General features: G+C 43.3%; 1 protein-coding gene across 3 annotated transcripts in view; it reads left to right on the forward strand.

Annotated features, from left to right (window-relative positions):
- Nucleotides 1-19515, forward strand: part of LOC100359044 (cadherin-related family member 3) — a 106712-nt gene that overhangs the window by 40959 nt on the left and 46238 nt on the right. For all 3 annotated transcript variants that reach the window (XM_089305993.1, XM_089305992.1, XM_089305994.1), the window contains 6 exons: nucleotides 4802-4896; nucleotides 7856-7963; nucleotides 8774-8970; nucleotides 13003-13180; nucleotides 14303-14465; nucleotides 17215-17317. In XM_089305993.1, the coding sequence (XP_089162119.1) occupies nucleotides 4802-4896; nucleotides 7856-7963; nucleotides 8774-8970; nucleotides 13003-13180; nucleotides 14303-14465; nucleotides 17215-17317 (844 nt within the window). The remainder of the gene's footprint in view (nucleotides 1-4801; nucleotides 4897-7855; nucleotides 7964-8773; nucleotides 8971-13002; nucleotides 13181-14302; nucleotides 14466-17214; nucleotides 17318-19515) is intronic.

Below are 19515 nucleotides of genomic sequence, written 5' to 3' on the forward strand. Positions count from 1 at the left end.
GAGCCCAGAAATCCACCTGGGTCTTCCATGTGGATGTCAGGGACCCAAGTATTTCAGCCACCACCTGTTAACTCCCAGAGTGTATATTAGCAGGAATTTGGTTGGGAAACAGAGTAGCTGGGACTTGAACCAGTCACTCCAGTACGGGATGTGGGTGTCCTGAGAGTTGAGTTATGTGCTGTGTTGTATCCCTGTCTCTTTTCATGAGCGTTTTAAAGCACTCTCATGTTACATGTGTGAAGAAGACTTTGTGCTGGGCAGAATGGGGGCTGTAACAGTGTCGAGCAAGTGCACAGGTGGAAACAACTCCTACTGCTGATCAAGACGGAGTGCTTGAATCCCCAGGAGTCAGAGAGGAAGCATCTGATGTGAAATGTCAAGGCTTTTGAGGGCAAGCATAAATCCCATCACTTCTATTGCAAAAAATGCTCAGGCTTAGGGGCTGATGCTTCCGGCATAGCTCAAGGACAGTACTCAAGCTAATTAACATAATGAATGCCTAGCCTAGAATTCCTAGTTTGAAACTCTTTTCTTAAAAATGCATCTCTCCTCCTATAAAAAATTTTGTAGCTGATCAGTGACTAGCCAACATTTTCACTTCAGAAAATTACAGAATATATTGCCGTTAGGAAAAAGTAAGGGCAGATCATAATTCTGTATCAATTCCTTCTAAGAAAACATGATCCTGAATTAGACTACTATGTTGGACATAATATATCAGCATAAGAAAGCATAAATAGGTTCCTTTTATAATAAAATAAGTTGTTTTATTTGTTTTATTTTTTGATTTTTTTTAAATTACTTATTTGAAAAGCAAAGTTCCATATCTTCCATTCCTTCCTCTCTTTGTAACTGTGCTTCTCAAGTAAATAAATAAATCTTTAAAAAAAGTAAATATTAGCTCTTATTATTCATATTATTTTGTGATAATAAGCACTCTTGGCTTTTCCCTCACCTTTCTGATTTCTTTTACTTTTCTTTTTAAAAGATTTTTAATTATTTATTTAATTTTTATTTATTTAAAAGACAGAGTTACAGTTACAGAGAGAGCTGGAGACAGAGAGTGAGAGGTCTTCCATCAACTGGTTCACTCCCCAAGTGGCCGCAATGGCTAGACCTGAGCTGATCTGAAGCCAAGAGCCAGGAGCTTCTTCCAGATCTTCCACATGGGTGCAGGGGCCCAAGGACTTAGATCATCCTCTGCTGCTTTTCCAGGTGCATTAGCAGAGAGCTGGATTCGAGGTGGAGCAGCCGGGACTGAAACTGGAGCTCATATGGGATGCTGGCACTGCAGGCTGGGGTTTTAACCCACTGTGTCACAGTGCCGGCCCCCTGATTCCTTTTTCTTGTTTTCTTTCTTTTTTTTAATATCATTTATTTATTTATTTGAGAGGCAGAATTACAGACAGTGAGAGAGACAGAGAGAGAGGTCTTTCTTCTGTTGGTTCACTCCCTAGATGGCCGCAAAAGCCGGACCTACACTGAACCGAAAGCAGGAGCCAGGTGCTTCTGCCAGGTCTCCCACGCCGGTGCAGGGGCTCAAGTACTTGGGCCATCTTCTACTGCGTTACCAGACCATAGTAGAGACCTGGATTGGAAGAGGAGCAGCTGGGACTAGAACCGGCGTCCACATGGGATGCCGGCGCTGCAGGTGGAGGATTAACCTACTGCACCACAGTGCCGGCCCCTTTTCTTGTTTTCTTCCCTGGTTCATCCTCCACTGTGGGACAGAGGAGTATGGCAGAAGCTCCAAAAGTTTAAAGTTTCCCAGGGTGCCAGTTTCGATGGCCTTTCTTTCGCCAGTGCCCTGTCCTGTCCTGCCCCCCCCCCCCACCTTGGTAAGCCGTTACTGCTTACCTGTTCTGTAACCACGCTTTCACTCACCTTGATTCTTTCTTTAATCCCTCCACAAATCATTCTGTGTTCCTGAGTTTGATTCCTGGCTCTGTGCTCCTGACTCCACCTTCCTGTTAGCACAGGTCCTGGGAGGTAACAGGTGCTGGATCAAGTAGTTGGATCCCTGGTACCCACCTGGGAGACCCAGATGGAGTTCCTGAATGCAATCCTGGCCATTGTGAACATCTGGGGAGTGACCCAGTGGATCAATGAATTTAAATATAATGTTTTAAAAATAGTCTCAGTGCCTTTCTCCCAGGAAGCTAGCCTCTTATGAACCTGCAGCACAACATAATGTCTCTCGAGTCAGAAAGCCCTGTTTTAGTTTCAGCACGACCACTCACTAGCTATGCATTCTTGGGACACTTCTTTACCTCTGTAAGCCTCAACTTCCCTGCCTATCAGATGGGGCTAGGGAGCCTCCCCATCTGAAAACCTCATTTGAAAGGTTAAGTGTGATAACTCTGGAAAAGAGCTGAGCAGAGAGTTGGAAGGAAGTAGAAAGTGCAGAGTGTGAACGTCAAGGCTTTTGAGGGCAACCTAAGTCCTGTCAGAATTCTAGGGCAAAACAGGGCCAGTCTAAGGTGCTGTTGCTTTCTCACACTAAGGGCACAGAACAATCCCGACACGGCTGCCAAGCCCCTGCTTTTGAAGCACTGGGCTGTGTGCTCTCGAGGAGGCTTTGATGGTCCTCCTTGTGTTTGGCTTGAAAGTTCAGGCTCTGACATTTCCAATTCCCGGGCTTCTCTGAGAGCAAACAGTTGCGACCAAGGCTTTCAGAGCCGGGAGTAAAGTGGCTGCGAAGACAAGCCCACCTTGCCCCTGCCTTTCCCTGGGGTCCGTGCTGGGTCCCCGCTCTGCTGTTGTAGGGGTGCGGCTGTTATGGCAGCAATGATCCTTTACTACCTGATGATGGTATTATAGATAAAGTGGAGAAAGGGGAAAAAAAAAAAGGCCAAAAACAATGAATCTGTTTCCTGGCCGCAGAGAAAGTGAATTTCTCATCGCTGGGACTGTTTTCCCTTTCAGGGGCTCTTTTGTTTAGGTGGCTTTTCTAGACATGGCCCTGGCTGCCTAGCAACCACCATCTCCAAACCTTCCCAGCACGTGGGCAGCCGTTGTTCATATCAGTGCCATCTTTTTTTTTTTTTTTTTTATAAAAGACTACTTCATTGTATGGAAAATTAAGCCTTATAGAAATGTCGCTTCTCAAAGTGCGCTGCTCCTGACAACTGTGTAACAGTGAGATTGAATTTAGAACTGCAAGTTTTTGAGTGGCTGCGAATGTAAATGTGCGTGTCTTTTAAAAATCATGTATATTTTTGTATTAGCAGATCCAGCGGGGAGGGACCCTGGTAGGTAATTTAACCTGCATCCACCCTCCACAAAAACAGCCTTTGTTATTCTTGTGTTTGCCCTACAAGTAAATATCTGATGGATTTGCCTACGGTTTCTGAATATTAATATTCTACATTGTTCACAGAAAAAGCAGAGATCAATTGTATCTTATTTTATATGTGTAGAGATGGATGGTATAAATTAAAATTAACCAGAACATGATGATTCATCAGAAAATCAATGGATTTAAAGGTCACTAATTTCTCCAAATGATTTTTAGGTTGCTTTGCAATCCTTTTGGGTTTAATCTTCTCTATTAAATTATCTCTGGGACTACACAATTATTAAGTCAGTACCACTTGGTATAATTAACTCCTGATATTAATCCTCTCCTGAATTTTTGCCCGGGCTTTTTCTAATCATTGGATTCTCATCTGCTTTAGAAACTCTGACCTCATCCGCTCCCCGCCATTAGCAAAAACTTTGCCTTCGGGATGCAGCCAGGAGGGGCGAGTACAGAGGCAAAATGTAAAGTAACTGCAAACTCAGCTGTCCGGCTTCCAAATGAGGCCACTCGAATTCTCTAAGCTTCCGTGTTCCTGTCTGTAGGACAGGGATAGCATCTGTACCTGTGACCTAGAGTCCTTACAATTAAAACACAATGTATCTGAAGCATGGAACAGAATAGCAAAGTTGTTGAGAAGGAAAGGCCATGAGATACTAAGAAAACAACTTGCTAAAATGTCGCTTGCACTTACACTTTTAAACTCACACGAACAGATGTCCCAGGATTTCATATTTTTCCTGCTCTGCTTCCCTGAACTCCCTTACTTCTCCAAATAAACAGCCTGAAACAAACAAAATGATCCCTGCATTCTCCTTAAATACTCAGGCTGCTCTATATGATAAAATTAAGACAAAAATAAAATTTTAGAACGCAGAAGTGGGTATGCAGTCCTGAAGATACCCATGTCCCATGATAGAGTGCCTAAGTTTGATCCCCATCTCTGTCTCCTGTCTCCAGCTTCCTGCTAATGCAGACTCAGGGAGGCAGCAGTACTGTTGGCAGTAACTGGGCTCCTTCCAACCACATGGGAGGCCTGGATTGTGGTTCCAGATCCTGGCTTTGGCCCTGGGGCCATCTCTGGTCATTGTGAGCATTTGTGGAATGAACCCATGGATGGGAGCTCTGTCTCTCTCAAATAAGAACCGATAAAAAATTTAAACAGCACGTTTCTCTAAAGGTCACTCAGTTTTATCTTTATTTAATTGTAGCTTTGGGTAGAGTGCTGTGAGGAGGGTTTGGGTCACCTGCTGAATGTAAGGGGTCAGAAAAATTCACTATTAATATTTAAGGGCAGGTTGGCGAGAAGTCAGTTGCATGGAGTATAATGCCATCATCATCACTGGCAAGCAGTACCTGTCAGCACCTGTTGTGTGCGGGGGAGGGAAGGGTGGGGGTCCAGGGCACAAAGAGATTGCTGGTTCTTGCAGATGTGGAATCTGGCCAGGGAACACATTGATATCGTTGCAATATTTTGCATTTTCTTTACTGTCCCATATACAGTACTTCATTTCGCCGGAGGGCTCTGGCTTCACAATCAACAGCATGGGTGCCATCTCCACAGCCACGGTGTTTGATTTTGAGAGTGAAGCAAGAAGGTAAACACTGCACCAGGGTTTTCACTTGAAATGCCAGGCCTTGGGTTCCTGTTTTCCTCCCTGAGGATATCCCCCCCACCCCCCGGCTTTCCTGTGCTTCTAAAATGATGATGCTTTTGACATTGCCTCAAAAGTGAAATCAGCATTTAACTTTTATTGCACCACCACTGGTTTAGGTGCCAGGCTTGGAGATGGGGCTTTGTGCATCACCCATGCCCCTCAGAGCAAAACATCAGTATGACTCCAGGGGCGGTGTTTGCATCCCACTGTGTGAGTGGGTGGGATTTCTCTCTGGATACCTACGTCACAGAATTTGTTCTCACTGCAATTCTGCATCTTTGAATAGATAAGGCACTGACATTTGCTACTTATTTCCTCTGTATCTGCCAAGTGGGGAGCCATTGGTCCAAGTTATTATTATTTTTATTTTTATAATGACTTTTATAACCACCCTTTTCAATCATATGCTCCTCATCAAAGTGCTTCACAACACAAGAAAAGGGATCTTGAAGCCATTCCAATCAACTCATGAATAGGTCTTTCCTCTTGTGGGAGATGAGGGTGGTAGCTACCCTAGCTGTTAGCATCCTTTGAAGTGCAGCTGCCAAAAGCTTAGGAGCTCATATGTTGTTTGAGATCCCTCTCCGTGAAAGATATTCAGAGTTCAAAACTGGGATCATTGCAAAGGTAGAAGAATGTTGGTGCTTGACTAAATTTGTATTATCTTTATATGATTTTGGGGTACAAATTACTGAAATCATTGTTTATTTTCCCATGAACCCAAGCACCTGTACCTGATGTTGTACTTTTCTTTGAATTATCTGGGCCACAACCAGCTCTGGGACTCATGAATAACATCCACCCCAGTTTCTTTGTCCTTTTCTTTTTGGTCTGCCCATGGGAAAATGATGATATGGCTTCAAGGTATTTACAAATCTTAAGATTTGTTAACAAAAATGAAGTAAAAGTCTGCCATGAGAGCTTAAACTATTTTTGTTGATGAGTGTTCCCCTTTCTTAGTACTTTTTTTTTTTTTTTGGACAGGCAGAGTTAGACAGTGAGAGAGAGAGACAGAGAGAAAGGTCTTCCTTTTTCCATTGGTTCACCCCCCAAGTGGCCGCTACGCAGTGCACTGTGCTGATCCGAAGCCAGGAGCCAGGTGCTTCCTCCTGGTCTCCCATGCAGGTGCAGGGCCCAAGGACCTGGGCCATCCTCCACTGCCTTCCTGGGGCACAGCAGAGAGCTGGCCTGGAAGAGGGGCAACCAGGACAGAATCTGGCTCCCCAACTGGGACTAGAACCTGATGTGCCGGGGCCGCAGGCGGAGGATTATCCTAGTGAGCCGCGGTGCCGGCCTCTTAGTACATTTGAAATCAAAGCAGCTAACATTGGAAAAGGGAAGTTCTGCTTCCAGTATATGCAGTTATTCAGCTCAAGTGTTTCAGTGGCTTCTCACTGAAGTTTACCCAGAATACATCATTGCTTAGATTCCTTTTTAGCTGTAGAGCAGGGTCAGTGAGCAGATCTTTAAGTGGAGATAAAAGAAATTTTAGACTGCCTCATTGGGTCTTATCAATTTGCTCTCATCTGAGGAGGCACAGGGGCTGTGAAATTGCTCGTTCAGAGCCCAGTGAAGGAGCGAGAAAGGTTCATGGCTCCCTTACATCTTTGTCGTCAGCTCTCCAGGGTTCAGCTGTACCAAATTAGTCTGAGCTCCTCACTGCTTTGGTTCTTGCCCACTCCGGATCCCTGCCATGCTTGTCATGAAGACTCCTCCGAGTTATTTTCAAAATAACTGAGAAGTGGATTGACTGTGGTTTTTGTCAAGGGTTGTCTCATAAATAATGATTTTTTTTGATAAGGAAAGTTGTGAATTATGGGGAAAGTTAGAACTGGTTTTATTTATAGGGTACATAGAAGGAAAATGATCATGGTGGACTTATCAATACATTTCAAGCTGAAACAGAAAGCACCCCCTGGCCTCCAATGGGAACCGACTCCTCTGGTTTGTTTATAACTAAAGAGTTTCCTGGGATGTGGGATTTCAGTGTCATAGAAGCTGGACAGTTCCAGGCAAATTGGGAGAACTGAGCATATAAAAGCATTTATTGATGGATGCAAACATGCTTTGTTCAAAGAGTGAACTTTGTTTCCTCATTTCAAGTACTGTCATTCCCCAGACCCATACTGATCTTTGCTAAATTAAAAAAACTGATTAATCGTCTAACCACCCAACTATTTCCCCATAGCCATTCAGTTGGGCTTGGAATGTTCTTAGCTGGAGCATGGCTCACTTGGTTAATCCTCCGCCTGCAGCACCAGCATCCCAGATGGGCGCCGGTTCTAGACCCGGTTGCTCCTTTTCCAGTCCAGCTCTCTGCTGTGGCCCAGGAAGGCAATGGAGGATGGCCCAGGTGCTTGGGCCCCTGCACCCACATGGGAGACCAGGCAGAAGCATCTGGCTCCTGGCTTCGGATCAGCATAGCTCCGGCCATAGCAGCCATTTTGGGGGTGAATCAATGGAAGGAGGACCTTTCTCTCTGTTTCTCTCTCTAACTCTGTCAAATAAATGAAAAAAAAAAAAAAGAAATGTTCTTAACACCCTTTCCTTCGCATTTGTCAGTTTTCAGTAATTTAAAAAATCAGTGCTTGAAGGGTGAGCTCTCAGAGCCACCTGTACACTTTGTTTGCTACAACATGCCAATGAATTCCCTTTGCTTTTTTGCTATTTATGGGCATTCACAGATTTTGCTGCCTGTCCTTTCAACTGAGTTGACTAATTTGGTTCGTAACAACCATGTTAGCCATTTCCAACTGTTAAAATAAAGGGTCAGACTGACATTTTAATTAGATGAGTCAATTGTTGTAAGTGGTCAGTTAAGCCCAGTAGATGGAATTTTGCCGAAAGCCTGTTTGTTGCTGGGACATCTCAGCTGTCTTTCCTGTGGCTGCATTTTCAGTTTTTCCTTGATTATTAAAGTGGTTGATCCTGGAGGACTGTTCACTGCTGGAAATCTCAAGGTTTTCCTTGTCAATGTCAACAACCAAGATCCCATCATGACATGCAGGTAATGAAACAGAACATAATATTTTAACTTGGCCTTGACACTGAATTTAAAAAATGCAGCTTCTCAAATTTATGACTGAATAAGTTTTCTTTCTTTCTTTCTTTCTTTCTTTCTTTCTTTCTTTCTTTCTTTCTTTCTTTCTTTCTTTCTTTCTTTCTTAAAAAAGAAAATAAGCAAGTAAGATGTAAACATCCATTTAAGGTATAAAATTCCCAAGCAAACATTTTCTTAACAACTGAAAACACAATAGTTTTAAAGTCTAAAATTCAAACTGCAACAGAGTAAGTTATTTGCGGGATATGTTCTTACTTTGTGACATGCTTGGTTATCATTACCCTCAAGGGAGACTATGGCTAACAGTATCACTAGGGAGCTTATCTTGCCATGCTGAGGGACAGCAAATTTACCAAGCTGTGTCTTGCCATAGAAGGATAAGAGCACAGTGATTAAACACATGGGCTCTGGAGCCGGACAGACGTGGCATCAAACCCTCTCTCCGCCACATAGATGTTGAATTCTGAAAGTCACTTTATGTCTTACAGCCTCAGTTCACACATCTGTTAAATGGAGGTAAAATGGTACCTACCTCCTAGGGCTGCTGTGAGGAGTAAATGGTGTAACATAGTGAAAGTGCTTGGTAGTGTGCACTGTAGGTAAGTGCTGCATAAACAGGTTAGCTAGTACTATGTGGTCATAACTTCCACTTTCATCATGGCTGTCTCCAACCTCATGCTCCTTCACCCCTTCATGTGTAGAAAGCAATACCCAACAAGCAAATGCCACTCTAACAATCTTCTCCTGTGAAACAAGCTTATTCAGTATTGAAAACGCTGTCGCGAGTGTTACTTCTGTGAACTCAACCCTGCGCCATAAAGCCAGCTTTACACTGGATGAAGAAATCCCAATTGGGAAAACAGTTGGACTATGTGAAGCAACTGATGAAGACAACTTGGGAGAGTTGGCTTTTGAACTGGAGCCGTGGAACGTTTATTTTATAGTTGACAAAGGTAGGTTGGAAGCTGTTCTCTCATTACATGCTAGTGCCATCACCTGTTGGTATTTCTGGCCCAGACTGAGTTTCTTGAGGGCAGATGTTGGGTCTTCATTCCCTGAAGAAGGCATTTCCTGAATAGCTCTCTGGGAGACCCAGTTCTTTGTTTCTTCATGGGCTCCTGCGTGACTTTTCACAGCTGCTGCGCATTGGCAGTGTTAGTCCTCTATGTCATCATCCATCTTGTTGGATCCAAGGCAACTCTTCTCCCTGCTTCTGGGCCACAGGTTTGTGAAAGCGAATCTGATTGGACCTGCTTCAGTCAGTCATTCACTCCTTATCCAATCAGCTGTGGCTGAGGCTGGGATGGATCAGTTCATGGGTATCTGTGGCTTCTTCTCGGCTGAATAGGAAAGCAGGTGGTCATACCGAGTACATGTACCAGGTCAGGTGTCACAGCAGAGGCTGCTAAAGCCTCAGTCCTGCCTGTGCAGGCCTGACTTCCAACTGCTAGTATCTGCATTTCTTTGCTTGCAGGATTATTTGGGACTTGACACTGCTCCACCCCTCCCATCTACACAGCAGGTTAGAGAAACACTTACCCCCTCCTAGCTGTCAGTCAGGGAATGTTGGGAGTTGCTGTATAAATAAATACACCATCTATTTGTGCCTGGCCTGGAGCAGTTTTGAGTGTGTGTTCTACACTGGCTTCTGGAGTTCTGCAGAAACCTTAAGCTGAACTTGCACATAATTCTAACTTATTGGATGATGTATTTAAAAAATGCTTATTTGAAAAGGTGGAGTGGGGTGGGCGGGGAGAGAGACTTTATCTGTGGGGCCCCTCCCTAAATGTCCACCATGACCAGGGCTGGGTAAGGCTGCAGCTTGGAGCTGGGAACCCAGTTCAGGTGTCCCATATGGATGGCAGAAATACAATTACCTGAGCCATCACTGTTGCCTCTCTGGGTCTGCATCAGCACAAAGCTGGAGTCAGGAGCTGGAGCTGGGAATTAAACCCAGGAACTCTGATGCTGGATCCCGGTGTCTGCGCTGGTGACTTATCTGATAGGTGAGATTGCTTACTGACTTTCCCTTCCTTGTCTCACTTTCCCCATGCCATAGTGCCCTGAATCACCCTCCAAATAAACTACCTGCACTTGGATTTTTACCTCCAGGTCTGCTTGTGTTGGAGGCCTAACCAAGATGACCACCCTTCCCCCTTACCTGCATGACTGGATTTCTGCTCTCACCCCTACCCCCTCCAGGAGTCTCCACAGAACAGCTAGAATGGATTTTAAATACAAGTCAAATGGGATCATATCCTCCCCAGTGTACAGTCATCCTGGGATTTTCCTTTGCAGTTGGAACGCGACCCTGACCACTTGCCTCACCTTCAAGTGCCCGTTTTCTCTGGCCCTTGTCTGCTGTACAGCCTTGTCCCAGTCCTCCATGCTGCTGCAAGTCAACAACGAGGCTGCTTTCCTCAGGAGCTCAGGATCTGACCAGTTGATGTTTTTCTTTTTGTCACGTTACAGTTCTTGTTACCCTAATACATCTACTTGGATTTTTCTTTCTTCTATACATGCGTAGTGTTTGTCTCCCATCCCCTGTTGTAAATTCTGTGAATGCCAGGACTTCACTTCGTGATACAACTTAACACAGTTGCCGGCACAGGGTTGCTGTTTAATAAATGTTTGTAGAATGAATGGGTGGTTGGATGTGTGAAAGGAAGTACAGTGAGCCATGATTCTGTACCATGCTTTATTAAAATTTTTAAAAATTTAAAGTATGTAAAAATGTGTATATTTATGGAGTAATATATAATTTTTTTGACAGGCAGAGTTAGTGAGAGAGAGAGAGAGAGAAAGGTCTTCCTTCTGTTGGTTCACCCCCCAAATGGCCACTACGGCCAGCGCACTGTGCTGATCCGAAGCCAGGAGCCATGCGGGTGCAGGGCCCAAGCACTTGGGCCATCCTCCACTGCCTTCCTGGGCCACAGCAGAGAGCTGGCCTGGAAGAGGAGCAACCGGGACAGAATCCAGTGCCCCAACCAGGACTAGAACCTGGGGGGCTGGTGCCACAGATGGAGGATTAGCCAAGTGAGCCGTGGCGCTGGCTGTAATATGTGATTTTTAAAAACATGTACACTTTAATGTTCAGTCCAGGTAAACATGTTCATTCTTTCAGGCACTGACCATATCTTCCTAGTTGAAAACATCCCAAAATCCTGCCTTCTCATTTTCTAATAGAGAAGTATACAGTGTATTACCATTATCTATCCTTACCCTACTGTACAGTGCAACCCCAGAAACTCTTCACCTCTCTAGCTGCTATAACCTAGTATTCATCAATCAGCCTTTCTCAATCACTTCCCTCTCCTTCCCTCCCCGGTCTCTGATAACCATCATTATATTTTTAACTTCTATGAGATAACCTGTTTTTTTAAAAGACTCCACATATGAGTGACATCATGTGATATTTGTTTATCTGGGCTTGACTTATTTCACTTAATATAGTGATGTTCCATCCACATTGCTGCAAATGACAGAGTTGCATCCTTTTTTTATGACTGAGTAATACTTCATTGTGAATAGGTGCCCCATGTTCTTTCTCTATTCATCAATGGATGGACGCTTCGGTGGTTTCCATTTCTGGCTATTGTGAATAGTGCTGCAGTAAACATGTGAGTACGGATGTCTGTTCAGCAGATGGATTTCATTACCCTTGGATGTACACCCAGGAGTGGGAGTATTGGCTCTTATGGTAGTTCTGTGTTTAGTTTTTTGAGGGACCTCTATGTTGTTTTCCACCAAGGCTGTACTAATTTACATTCCTGCCAGCAGTGTGCAAGGGTCTCCTTTTCCCCACATCCTTTATAGTGATTTTTATCTTTTGTCTTTTTGATACCAGCAGGTCTTACTGGAGTGAGGTAATATCTCAACGTGGTTTTGATTTATGTTTCCCTGATGATTAGTGATTTTGAACATTTGTCCATGTACCTGTTGGCCATGTGTGTACCTCCCTGTGAGAAATGTCTGTTTAGATCTATTGCCCCTTTTTAAGTTGTATCTCTCTCTCTCTCTCCCTCTCTCTCTCTCTCTCTCTCTTTGCTTTTGAGTTGTTTGAGTTCTTTATGCGATCTGCATGTTGGTGCCTTGTAAGATGTATAGCTTGCAAATACTTCCTTTGATTCTGTTAATTGTCTTTTTGATCTATTGATTGTTTCCTTTGCTGTGCAGAACCTTTTTGGTTTGATGAAATAAAAAATTTCATCATTGATGGAATCTCATTTGTCTATTTTTGCTTTTATTTTCTGTGCTTTAAGGGTCTGATCCTGAAATTTTTTTTTGCCTCTTCCAGTGTTCTGAAGGGTTTCCTCTCAAAATTTCAGGTCTCAGTTTAGGTCTTTAATACATTTTGAGCTGGTTTTTATAAATGGTGACAGTCTAGTTTCTTTCTTCTTCATGTGGATTTATAATTTTCCCAGCATCATTTACTTAAAAGAATATTTTTTCCAATGTGTGTCCATAGCACCTTTGCCAAAGATCAATTGGCAATAGATGTGTGGGTTTAGTTCTACAGTCTCTGCTCTGTTCCTTTGGTCTGTGGATCTGTTTTTGTGCTAATACTATGCTGTTTTAATTGCTGTAGCTTAATAGTATATTTTAATTTCAGGTAGTGTAGTGCCTCCTGCAGTATCATGCTTAACTTAAAATAGTCTGTTTATGGGGAATGATCTCCTTCCGTTCACCACCAGTCCTTTATAATCTTCAAGATCTAACCTAAGGGCTTTGTATCCAACAAAGCTTTCTCTGTTTCCCTAAGCCAAAATAATTTTTTTTTTGCTGTCAGCTAACACAATATGATTAATAAGTATATTTTTGTGACAAATGATTAAACACCATGACTGTACTTTGAATCAATCCCTTAGTTCTAGCAAATGGGGCATGATTTGTAATTTATCTTTTTCATTGCTATATATATAATAAAGTAATTTTTAAAATGATTGCATGCATCATTTTGTACAAAATGTGCTGTTTTGTTACAGAGCATGGGACTGTGGTTACCGCTACTCGTCTGGATGTGGAGCAAGCTGGGTTTCCACGTGTACAGCCCTTCTCCATTAAGGCTTGTGACCGTGACCAGAGGTGTGCAGCAATTCCAGTGACTGCCTACATCCATGGCATTAATGACAACTCCCCTTTCTGTGATCAGTATCTGATTAGGTGAGTAGAGACAGGTGGGCAGGAGGAGAGATAGGTGGGTTGTGAATACAAGTTCTGCCTTATTTATTGACCCAACTGGACTTGGGGTTCACCATCAGACTGACCTCTTGTTCTCCCACTTCTGTTTTAAACGAATATACTCTTCATAAACATAACAACTTGTATGGATTTTATATTTTTGAGATTTATTTTAAATGTAGAGAAATAGAGATATAAGGAGAGAGAGACAGAGATACCTTTCACCTGCTAGTTCACTCCTCCCAGCCAGGAGCTCCATCCAGGTCTCCTGCATACATGTCAGGGGCCCAAACACTGCAGATGTCTTCCACTGCCTTCCCAGGAACATTAGGAGGGAGCTAGATTGGCAACAGAGCAGTAAGGACTGGAACTGGCACTCTGATATGTGATACAGAACGAGTCCTTCCATCCACTGGTTCACTCCCCAAATGGCTGCAATGGCTGGAGTTGGGCCCGTCTGAAGCCAGGAGCTTGGAGGTTCTTTAGGGTCTCCAACATGGGTTCAGGGGTCCAAGCACTTGGGCTATCTTCCACTGCTTTCCCAGGCCATAGCAGAGAACTGGATTGGAAGTTGAGCAGGCAGGACATGAATTGGTGCCCATATGGGATGCCAGCACTGCAGGCAGAGCCTTAGCCTACTACTGTGCAGTGCTGGCCCCAGAGCTTGAAGTCTTAAGAGTGAGCAACTGAAGCAGAGAGAGCACAGCAAAGAAACGGCTGTCTCAAAGTAGGAAGTGTGCTGTGACTGGAGAGTGGTGAGGCTTCTCTCTTGTGACCATACCAGTAGATGCACAGGTTGCAACAATCCCAGAGAATGATCTCATTCTCAGACCTTCCCCATTGAGGTGACAGCCTTGATTAACTTTGCTTCCCAAGCAAGTGCCCAGCTGGTTGCAGGAGAGGTACTCCCAGCAAAAGAGGACCTTACCGAATTCACAGAACCTTTGGGAAATACCTTTCCAGATGGTGCTTGAAAGGTCTTCTGCCTACTCCAGGCTGGACAAGGCATCCACACCCAGGCATCTTCTTGATTACCAGGAGGGAATTTTTCATTTTAAAAGGATATTCATGTGAAGTGATTTTTCTTCTGAAAAATTTAAACAGGTACACAAGCAAGGAGGTGATTGCAAAAGGCACAGTGGTTGCAAAACTCAGGTGTCAGGATCTTGATGAGCCTCCTGATACAATCCGTTATGCTCCCATCTCAGGCCCTGTTGGCCCTGCACAAGTCTTTGAGCAAGTGCCCAATGCTGAACATTGCATTCAGGTGAGCACCTGTTGCTGTCACTCCTGGGGGCTTTTCCAAGGGGATGGAGTCAGTTTGTGGCTGCAGAACATTCAGCAAGAGGAGCTCTGACACAGTAGAAAGGAATTCAGGACTCTTCTGCTATCTTTGCTGGAAGGCATTTGGGCAATCTTTCATTGTCTTGGTGCCTGCTGTCATTCCAGCCTTTTTTATAATGAGCACAACATAGCGTTCTTTCTACTGAGCTGGAGAACTGACACAAAGGCTAAAATGCATGATGATTTCCTTTGAGTTAAGTGTGTGAAACTACATGTGTGAATATGGTTCATTCTCCTGGCTTTGGGTGTGATTTCTTGCCTCCTCCCTTCTCTTCTCTTGAGATTCTAAGCTTTCCATTGAAGGGGATGGACATAGTAAGCTTTGGTTTCTTTGTGTTTCCAAAATGAGATTCTATACTGGAAGCTATACTTTTTTGCTGACTCCTAATTTCTGCGTTTTTTTTTTTTAAGATTTTATTTTAAAGACAGAGTTAGAGAGAGAGAGAGAGAGAGAGAGAGGTGTCTTCAGAGCTGAGCTGATCTGAAGCCAGGAGCTGGTAGCTTCCTCCAGGTCTCCTACATGGGTGCAGGGGCCTATGGACTTGGGTCATCTACTGCTTTCCAGGTCACAGCAGAGAGCTGGATTAGAAAGCAGCAGCTGGGACTCAAACAAGTGCCCATATGCGATGCCTGCACTGCATGCCAGTGCTTTAACCTGCTGCGCCAAAGCACCGGCCCCCCTACAGGTCTTTATTTCAATACAGCAATACCTGTTTGGTTGGTGTAAATGTTCCTTAACCCAAATATCACCAAACAGTCCCCACCCTTCATCAGATATGTGGTTGAGAAACTCAACGACTTTCCTCCTTCTTTATCCCTCCACCCAAATTTTCTTGACAAACTCCACATGTTCTGGCATATGCTCTGGCATATGTTGTGAATTTTGGAAGATCAGGAATTCAGCCCAAAGTTTCCTGGGTTGTCGCTCATTTTGAAAGCCAGTGCCAACTATCACTTTATAACTTGGGGCTTGGGTGGAAGTGGAGATTTGTCAATATGCTAATCTAAGATTTCGGTTTTCACACTGGTTCATTCAATATCTCAGTAGCTACCATCATCCATTGCTCACCTCTAATTAATTTCTGTATTTGCATCACTATCTTCTAGGTATAAAATGTCACTTATTTCAGTATATGTGCTGCCGAAGCGAGTACAAAATGTCACTTATTTCTAATAGTTCTCTTCTACCATAACTGCCTTAGTTCTCCCTGTGGAAGATGCATATTATAAGTTGTGCATCTCCAACACAGTTTTTATACTCTGTTGTAACTGCCTATTTCACTGTTGATTTTGCTCAATTAAAAGCTTCAGATTGGCTCATATTTGTGTTCTCAAACCCCTATGCTTGGCAGGTACTCAATATACTTTAATGAATGAATGGTTTAATCTGAATTTAATACTAAATTTAACAAAATGTATTGTTCTCAAACATCTGGGTGCTTGAAATTACATTGATCCATTCAAATTTTTACCATCTGAGATTCATGCCAAAGGTAGAAAATTAAGATAATCTTCAATTATTTGATATGAGATCATGTCACTTACTATCTCCCTATTGCCTAAAAATGTACATGGCACCTAATTATTACTCAGTAAATATTTTTAAAATGATGATTTATCATAATGAGAATAATTTACATTTTTAAGAAAGACTTATTTATTTATTTGAAGACTAAAGTTATAGAGAGAGAGAGGGAGAGACAGAGAAAAAGTGAGGCTTTCCATCCACTGGTTCACTACCCAGGTGGTTGCAACAACTAGGGCTGGGCCAAGCTGAAGGGAGGAGTCCAAAATCTAGCTGGGTCTCCCACATGGGTGTCAGGAACCCAAGCACTTAGGCCACCCTTGGTTGCTTTCCTGGGTGCTTTAGCAGGGATCTGTATTGGAAGTGGAGCAACCAGGACTTCAGACAGAACCCATAATGGATGCTGGTATTACAGGCAGCGGCTTAAGCTGCTGGGCCAAAATGTTGACCCCTAATTTACATTCTTATAGTGCTTAATCACTTAAAAGTATGTTCGACTCAAAAGGCTTCCATAGCCTTGGAAACTCATGACTGGAGCATAGGGAGATTACTGATGCCATAAACAGGAGTGTCAATTTGTAAAGTCAACAACAGGAGTCACTGTGCACTTACTCCTCATGTAGGATCTCTGTCCTTAATGTGCTGTACATTGAGATTTAATGCTATAATTAGTACTCAAACAGTATTTTTCACTTTATGTTTCTATGTGGGTGCAAACTGTTGAAATCTTTACTTAATGTATACTAAACTGATCTTCTGTATATATAGAAAATTGAAAATGAATCTTGATATGAATGGAAGGGGAGAGAGAGCGGATAAAGGAGGGTTGCGGGTGGGAGGGAAGTCATGGGTGGGGGAAGCCCATGTAGTCCATAAGCTGTACTTTGGAAATCTATATTCATTAAATAAAAGTTAAAAAAAAGTATGTTCGAAATATTTTCTTCTTAAATATCTTGCCTTAGGTTGCTCAATTGGCATTCAATGAAGATAGGGTATGACCCTTGTTTTCTTTCTATCGTACAAGGATACTGTGTTCAAAAATTAGCTACTCAGAAAGGAAGCCCAAGATGTCCCTTTGCTCTTCTTCAGTAGACTACATCCCACTAAATGAAAATGACCAAGCACTTGCCTTTCCCTCTTCTATAAGGTTTCCAAAGATTTGGATTATGAGGACTTGGAGATGATTGCAGCTGGACATATCTATGAAATGATGATTTCAGTATTTGATGGTTTTCATCCCTCTCATACAGGTAGTCTTTTAAAAGGTTTTATTTTTAAATTTTTTGAATAATGTTTGGTGCTTGTACATTTATGTGAGGTGCATGTTTCCAGTATGAATGGATCAAATCAGATCACTAGTGTTTTCATCACCTTATTATTTGTTTGTATTTGGAGCCTTTAAGCCCCTCTTTTCTAGTTCTACTAAGATGTATGATGTGTTTTTCTTGCAACTATTATCTCCACACTGTGCTGAGGAACAGTAAATCTTATTCCTTTTATTTGGGTTTGGATACCTTTTTTAAAAAATTTTTTATTAGTAGACTTTATAGTAATTTTAGACCTATAGAAAAATTCAGTGGGTAGTACAGAGTTCTCATATCCTTTCTTTACTTATCTTAATATTTTTTATTTTTAAAAATTTTTTATTTTTAGAGAGGGAGACAGAGAGAAAGGTCTTCCTTCCATTGGTTCACCCCCCAAATGGCCTCTATGACCGGCACGCTGTGCCGGTCTAAAGCCAGGAGCCAGGTGCTTCCTCCTGGTCTCCCATGCAGGTGTGGGGCCCAAGCACTTGGGCCATCCTCCACTGCCTTCCCGGGCCACAGCAGAGAGCTTGACTGGAAGAGGAGCAACCAGGACAGAATCCGGCGCCCCAACCGGGACTAGAACCCGGGGTGCCGGCGCCACAGGCAGAGGATTAGCCAAGTGAGCCATGGCGCTGGCCACCTATCTTAATATTTTACTTATTATTTTTGAGATGACATAGTTTTAATTTTCATTATATAGTAATTTATATTATAGCCAAAGGTTGAATGCTCCATTAAATAGTTTAGTGTAATAATATAGGCTATAAATAATAATCAAATGAAAAGATATTAAACTTGTATATGTTTTGTCAAACTTTGTTTTAAATGTTTTTAAAGATTTTATTTATTTATTTGAGAGGTTGAGTTACAGACAGAGAGAAGAAGAGACAGAGAGAAAGGCCTTCCATCCACTGGTTCTCTCCCCAAAATGGCCAGAACTGGGCTGATCAGAAAGCAGGAGCCAGGAGCTTTAGCCATGGCTTTCCCAGGCCATAGCAGAGAGCTGGACAAGAAGATGAACAGTGGGATAAGAACCAGTGCCCATATAGGATGCTGGCACAGCAAATGGAGGCTTAGCCTACTATGCCACAGCTCCAATCTCCGATTTAAGTCTTTGTTAAGCAAGTAGTTAAGAAGTATGTACTGCTATCATTTTAATGATTTTAACTATTTAAAGTTACTGTGTACTAGTGAGGTTGGGTACCTACCTTCTATCCTCCCTCTTCCCAACCTTCTTAGCCTCTAGTAATCACTATTCTATGTTAAGATCAACTTCAAAAGGATTTATTTATTTATTTGAAAGGCAGAGTGACAGAGAGAGGGACAGGAAGAGGGAGAGAGGGACATGTTCTGTCTTGTGGTTCACTCCTCAAATGGTCACAACAACCAGTTCTGGGATAGGTCAAAGCCATGAGCTGGGAATTCTATCCTGGTGTCCTGCATGGGTGGCAGGGACTCATGCACTTGAGCCATCTGCTGCCTTCCTAGGAACATCAGCAGGAAGCTGGGTTGGAAGTAGAGTGACAAGGACTTGAACCAGCACTTTCATAAGGGATGCTGGTGTTGCAAGCAGTGGCTTAAACCATTGCACCACAGCGCCAGCCCCTTCAGATCAACCTGTTAAAGCTGTCGCATGTGGAAGTGAGTATGTGGTGTGTGTCTTTCTCTATCTGACTTACATTACTTTACATAATGAGCTCTAGTTCTATCCATTTTGTGCATGTGACAGGGTTTTATTCCTTTTTAAATAGCTGAATATAAAAATCTGCGGAGCCAAGATGGCGGAATAGTGAGGGCGCACACCGATAGTCCGGGAAAATTTAGTTTAATAAAAGGGGAGTTACGGTAGCCTCAGAAAAAAGAACCAGGAAAATATTGCAGAGGAAACTCTTCTGGATCCAGTGGTCGTGAATCGGAGGACCTCCTGGGAGAACAAGATCGCCCACCGCGCGAAAGCCGAGCCGCGGGACCGAGCCGCGGAAGCCGAGCCACGGGACCAAGCTGCGCAAGCTGCAGGGTCTGCGCGCAAGTGCTCAAAGGGGAGTGCGTGCCACACAGACAACAGCGGAGAGACTTGGGACGTCCAGGGCTCCGAGTCCACACATCGGCGCTGGAAGGGGAGTGGACCTGCGTGGAGAGCG

Source organism: Oryctolagus cuniculus, chromosome 10, assembly GCF_051225735.1.
Source record: "Oryctolagus cuniculus isolate XC-2025 breed Fujian yellow rabbit chromosome 10, ASM5122573v1, whole genome shotgun sequence".
NCBI classification, from domain to species: domain Eukaryota; kingdom Metazoa; phylum Chordata; class Mammalia; order Lagomorpha; family Leporidae; genus Oryctolagus; species Oryctolagus cuniculus.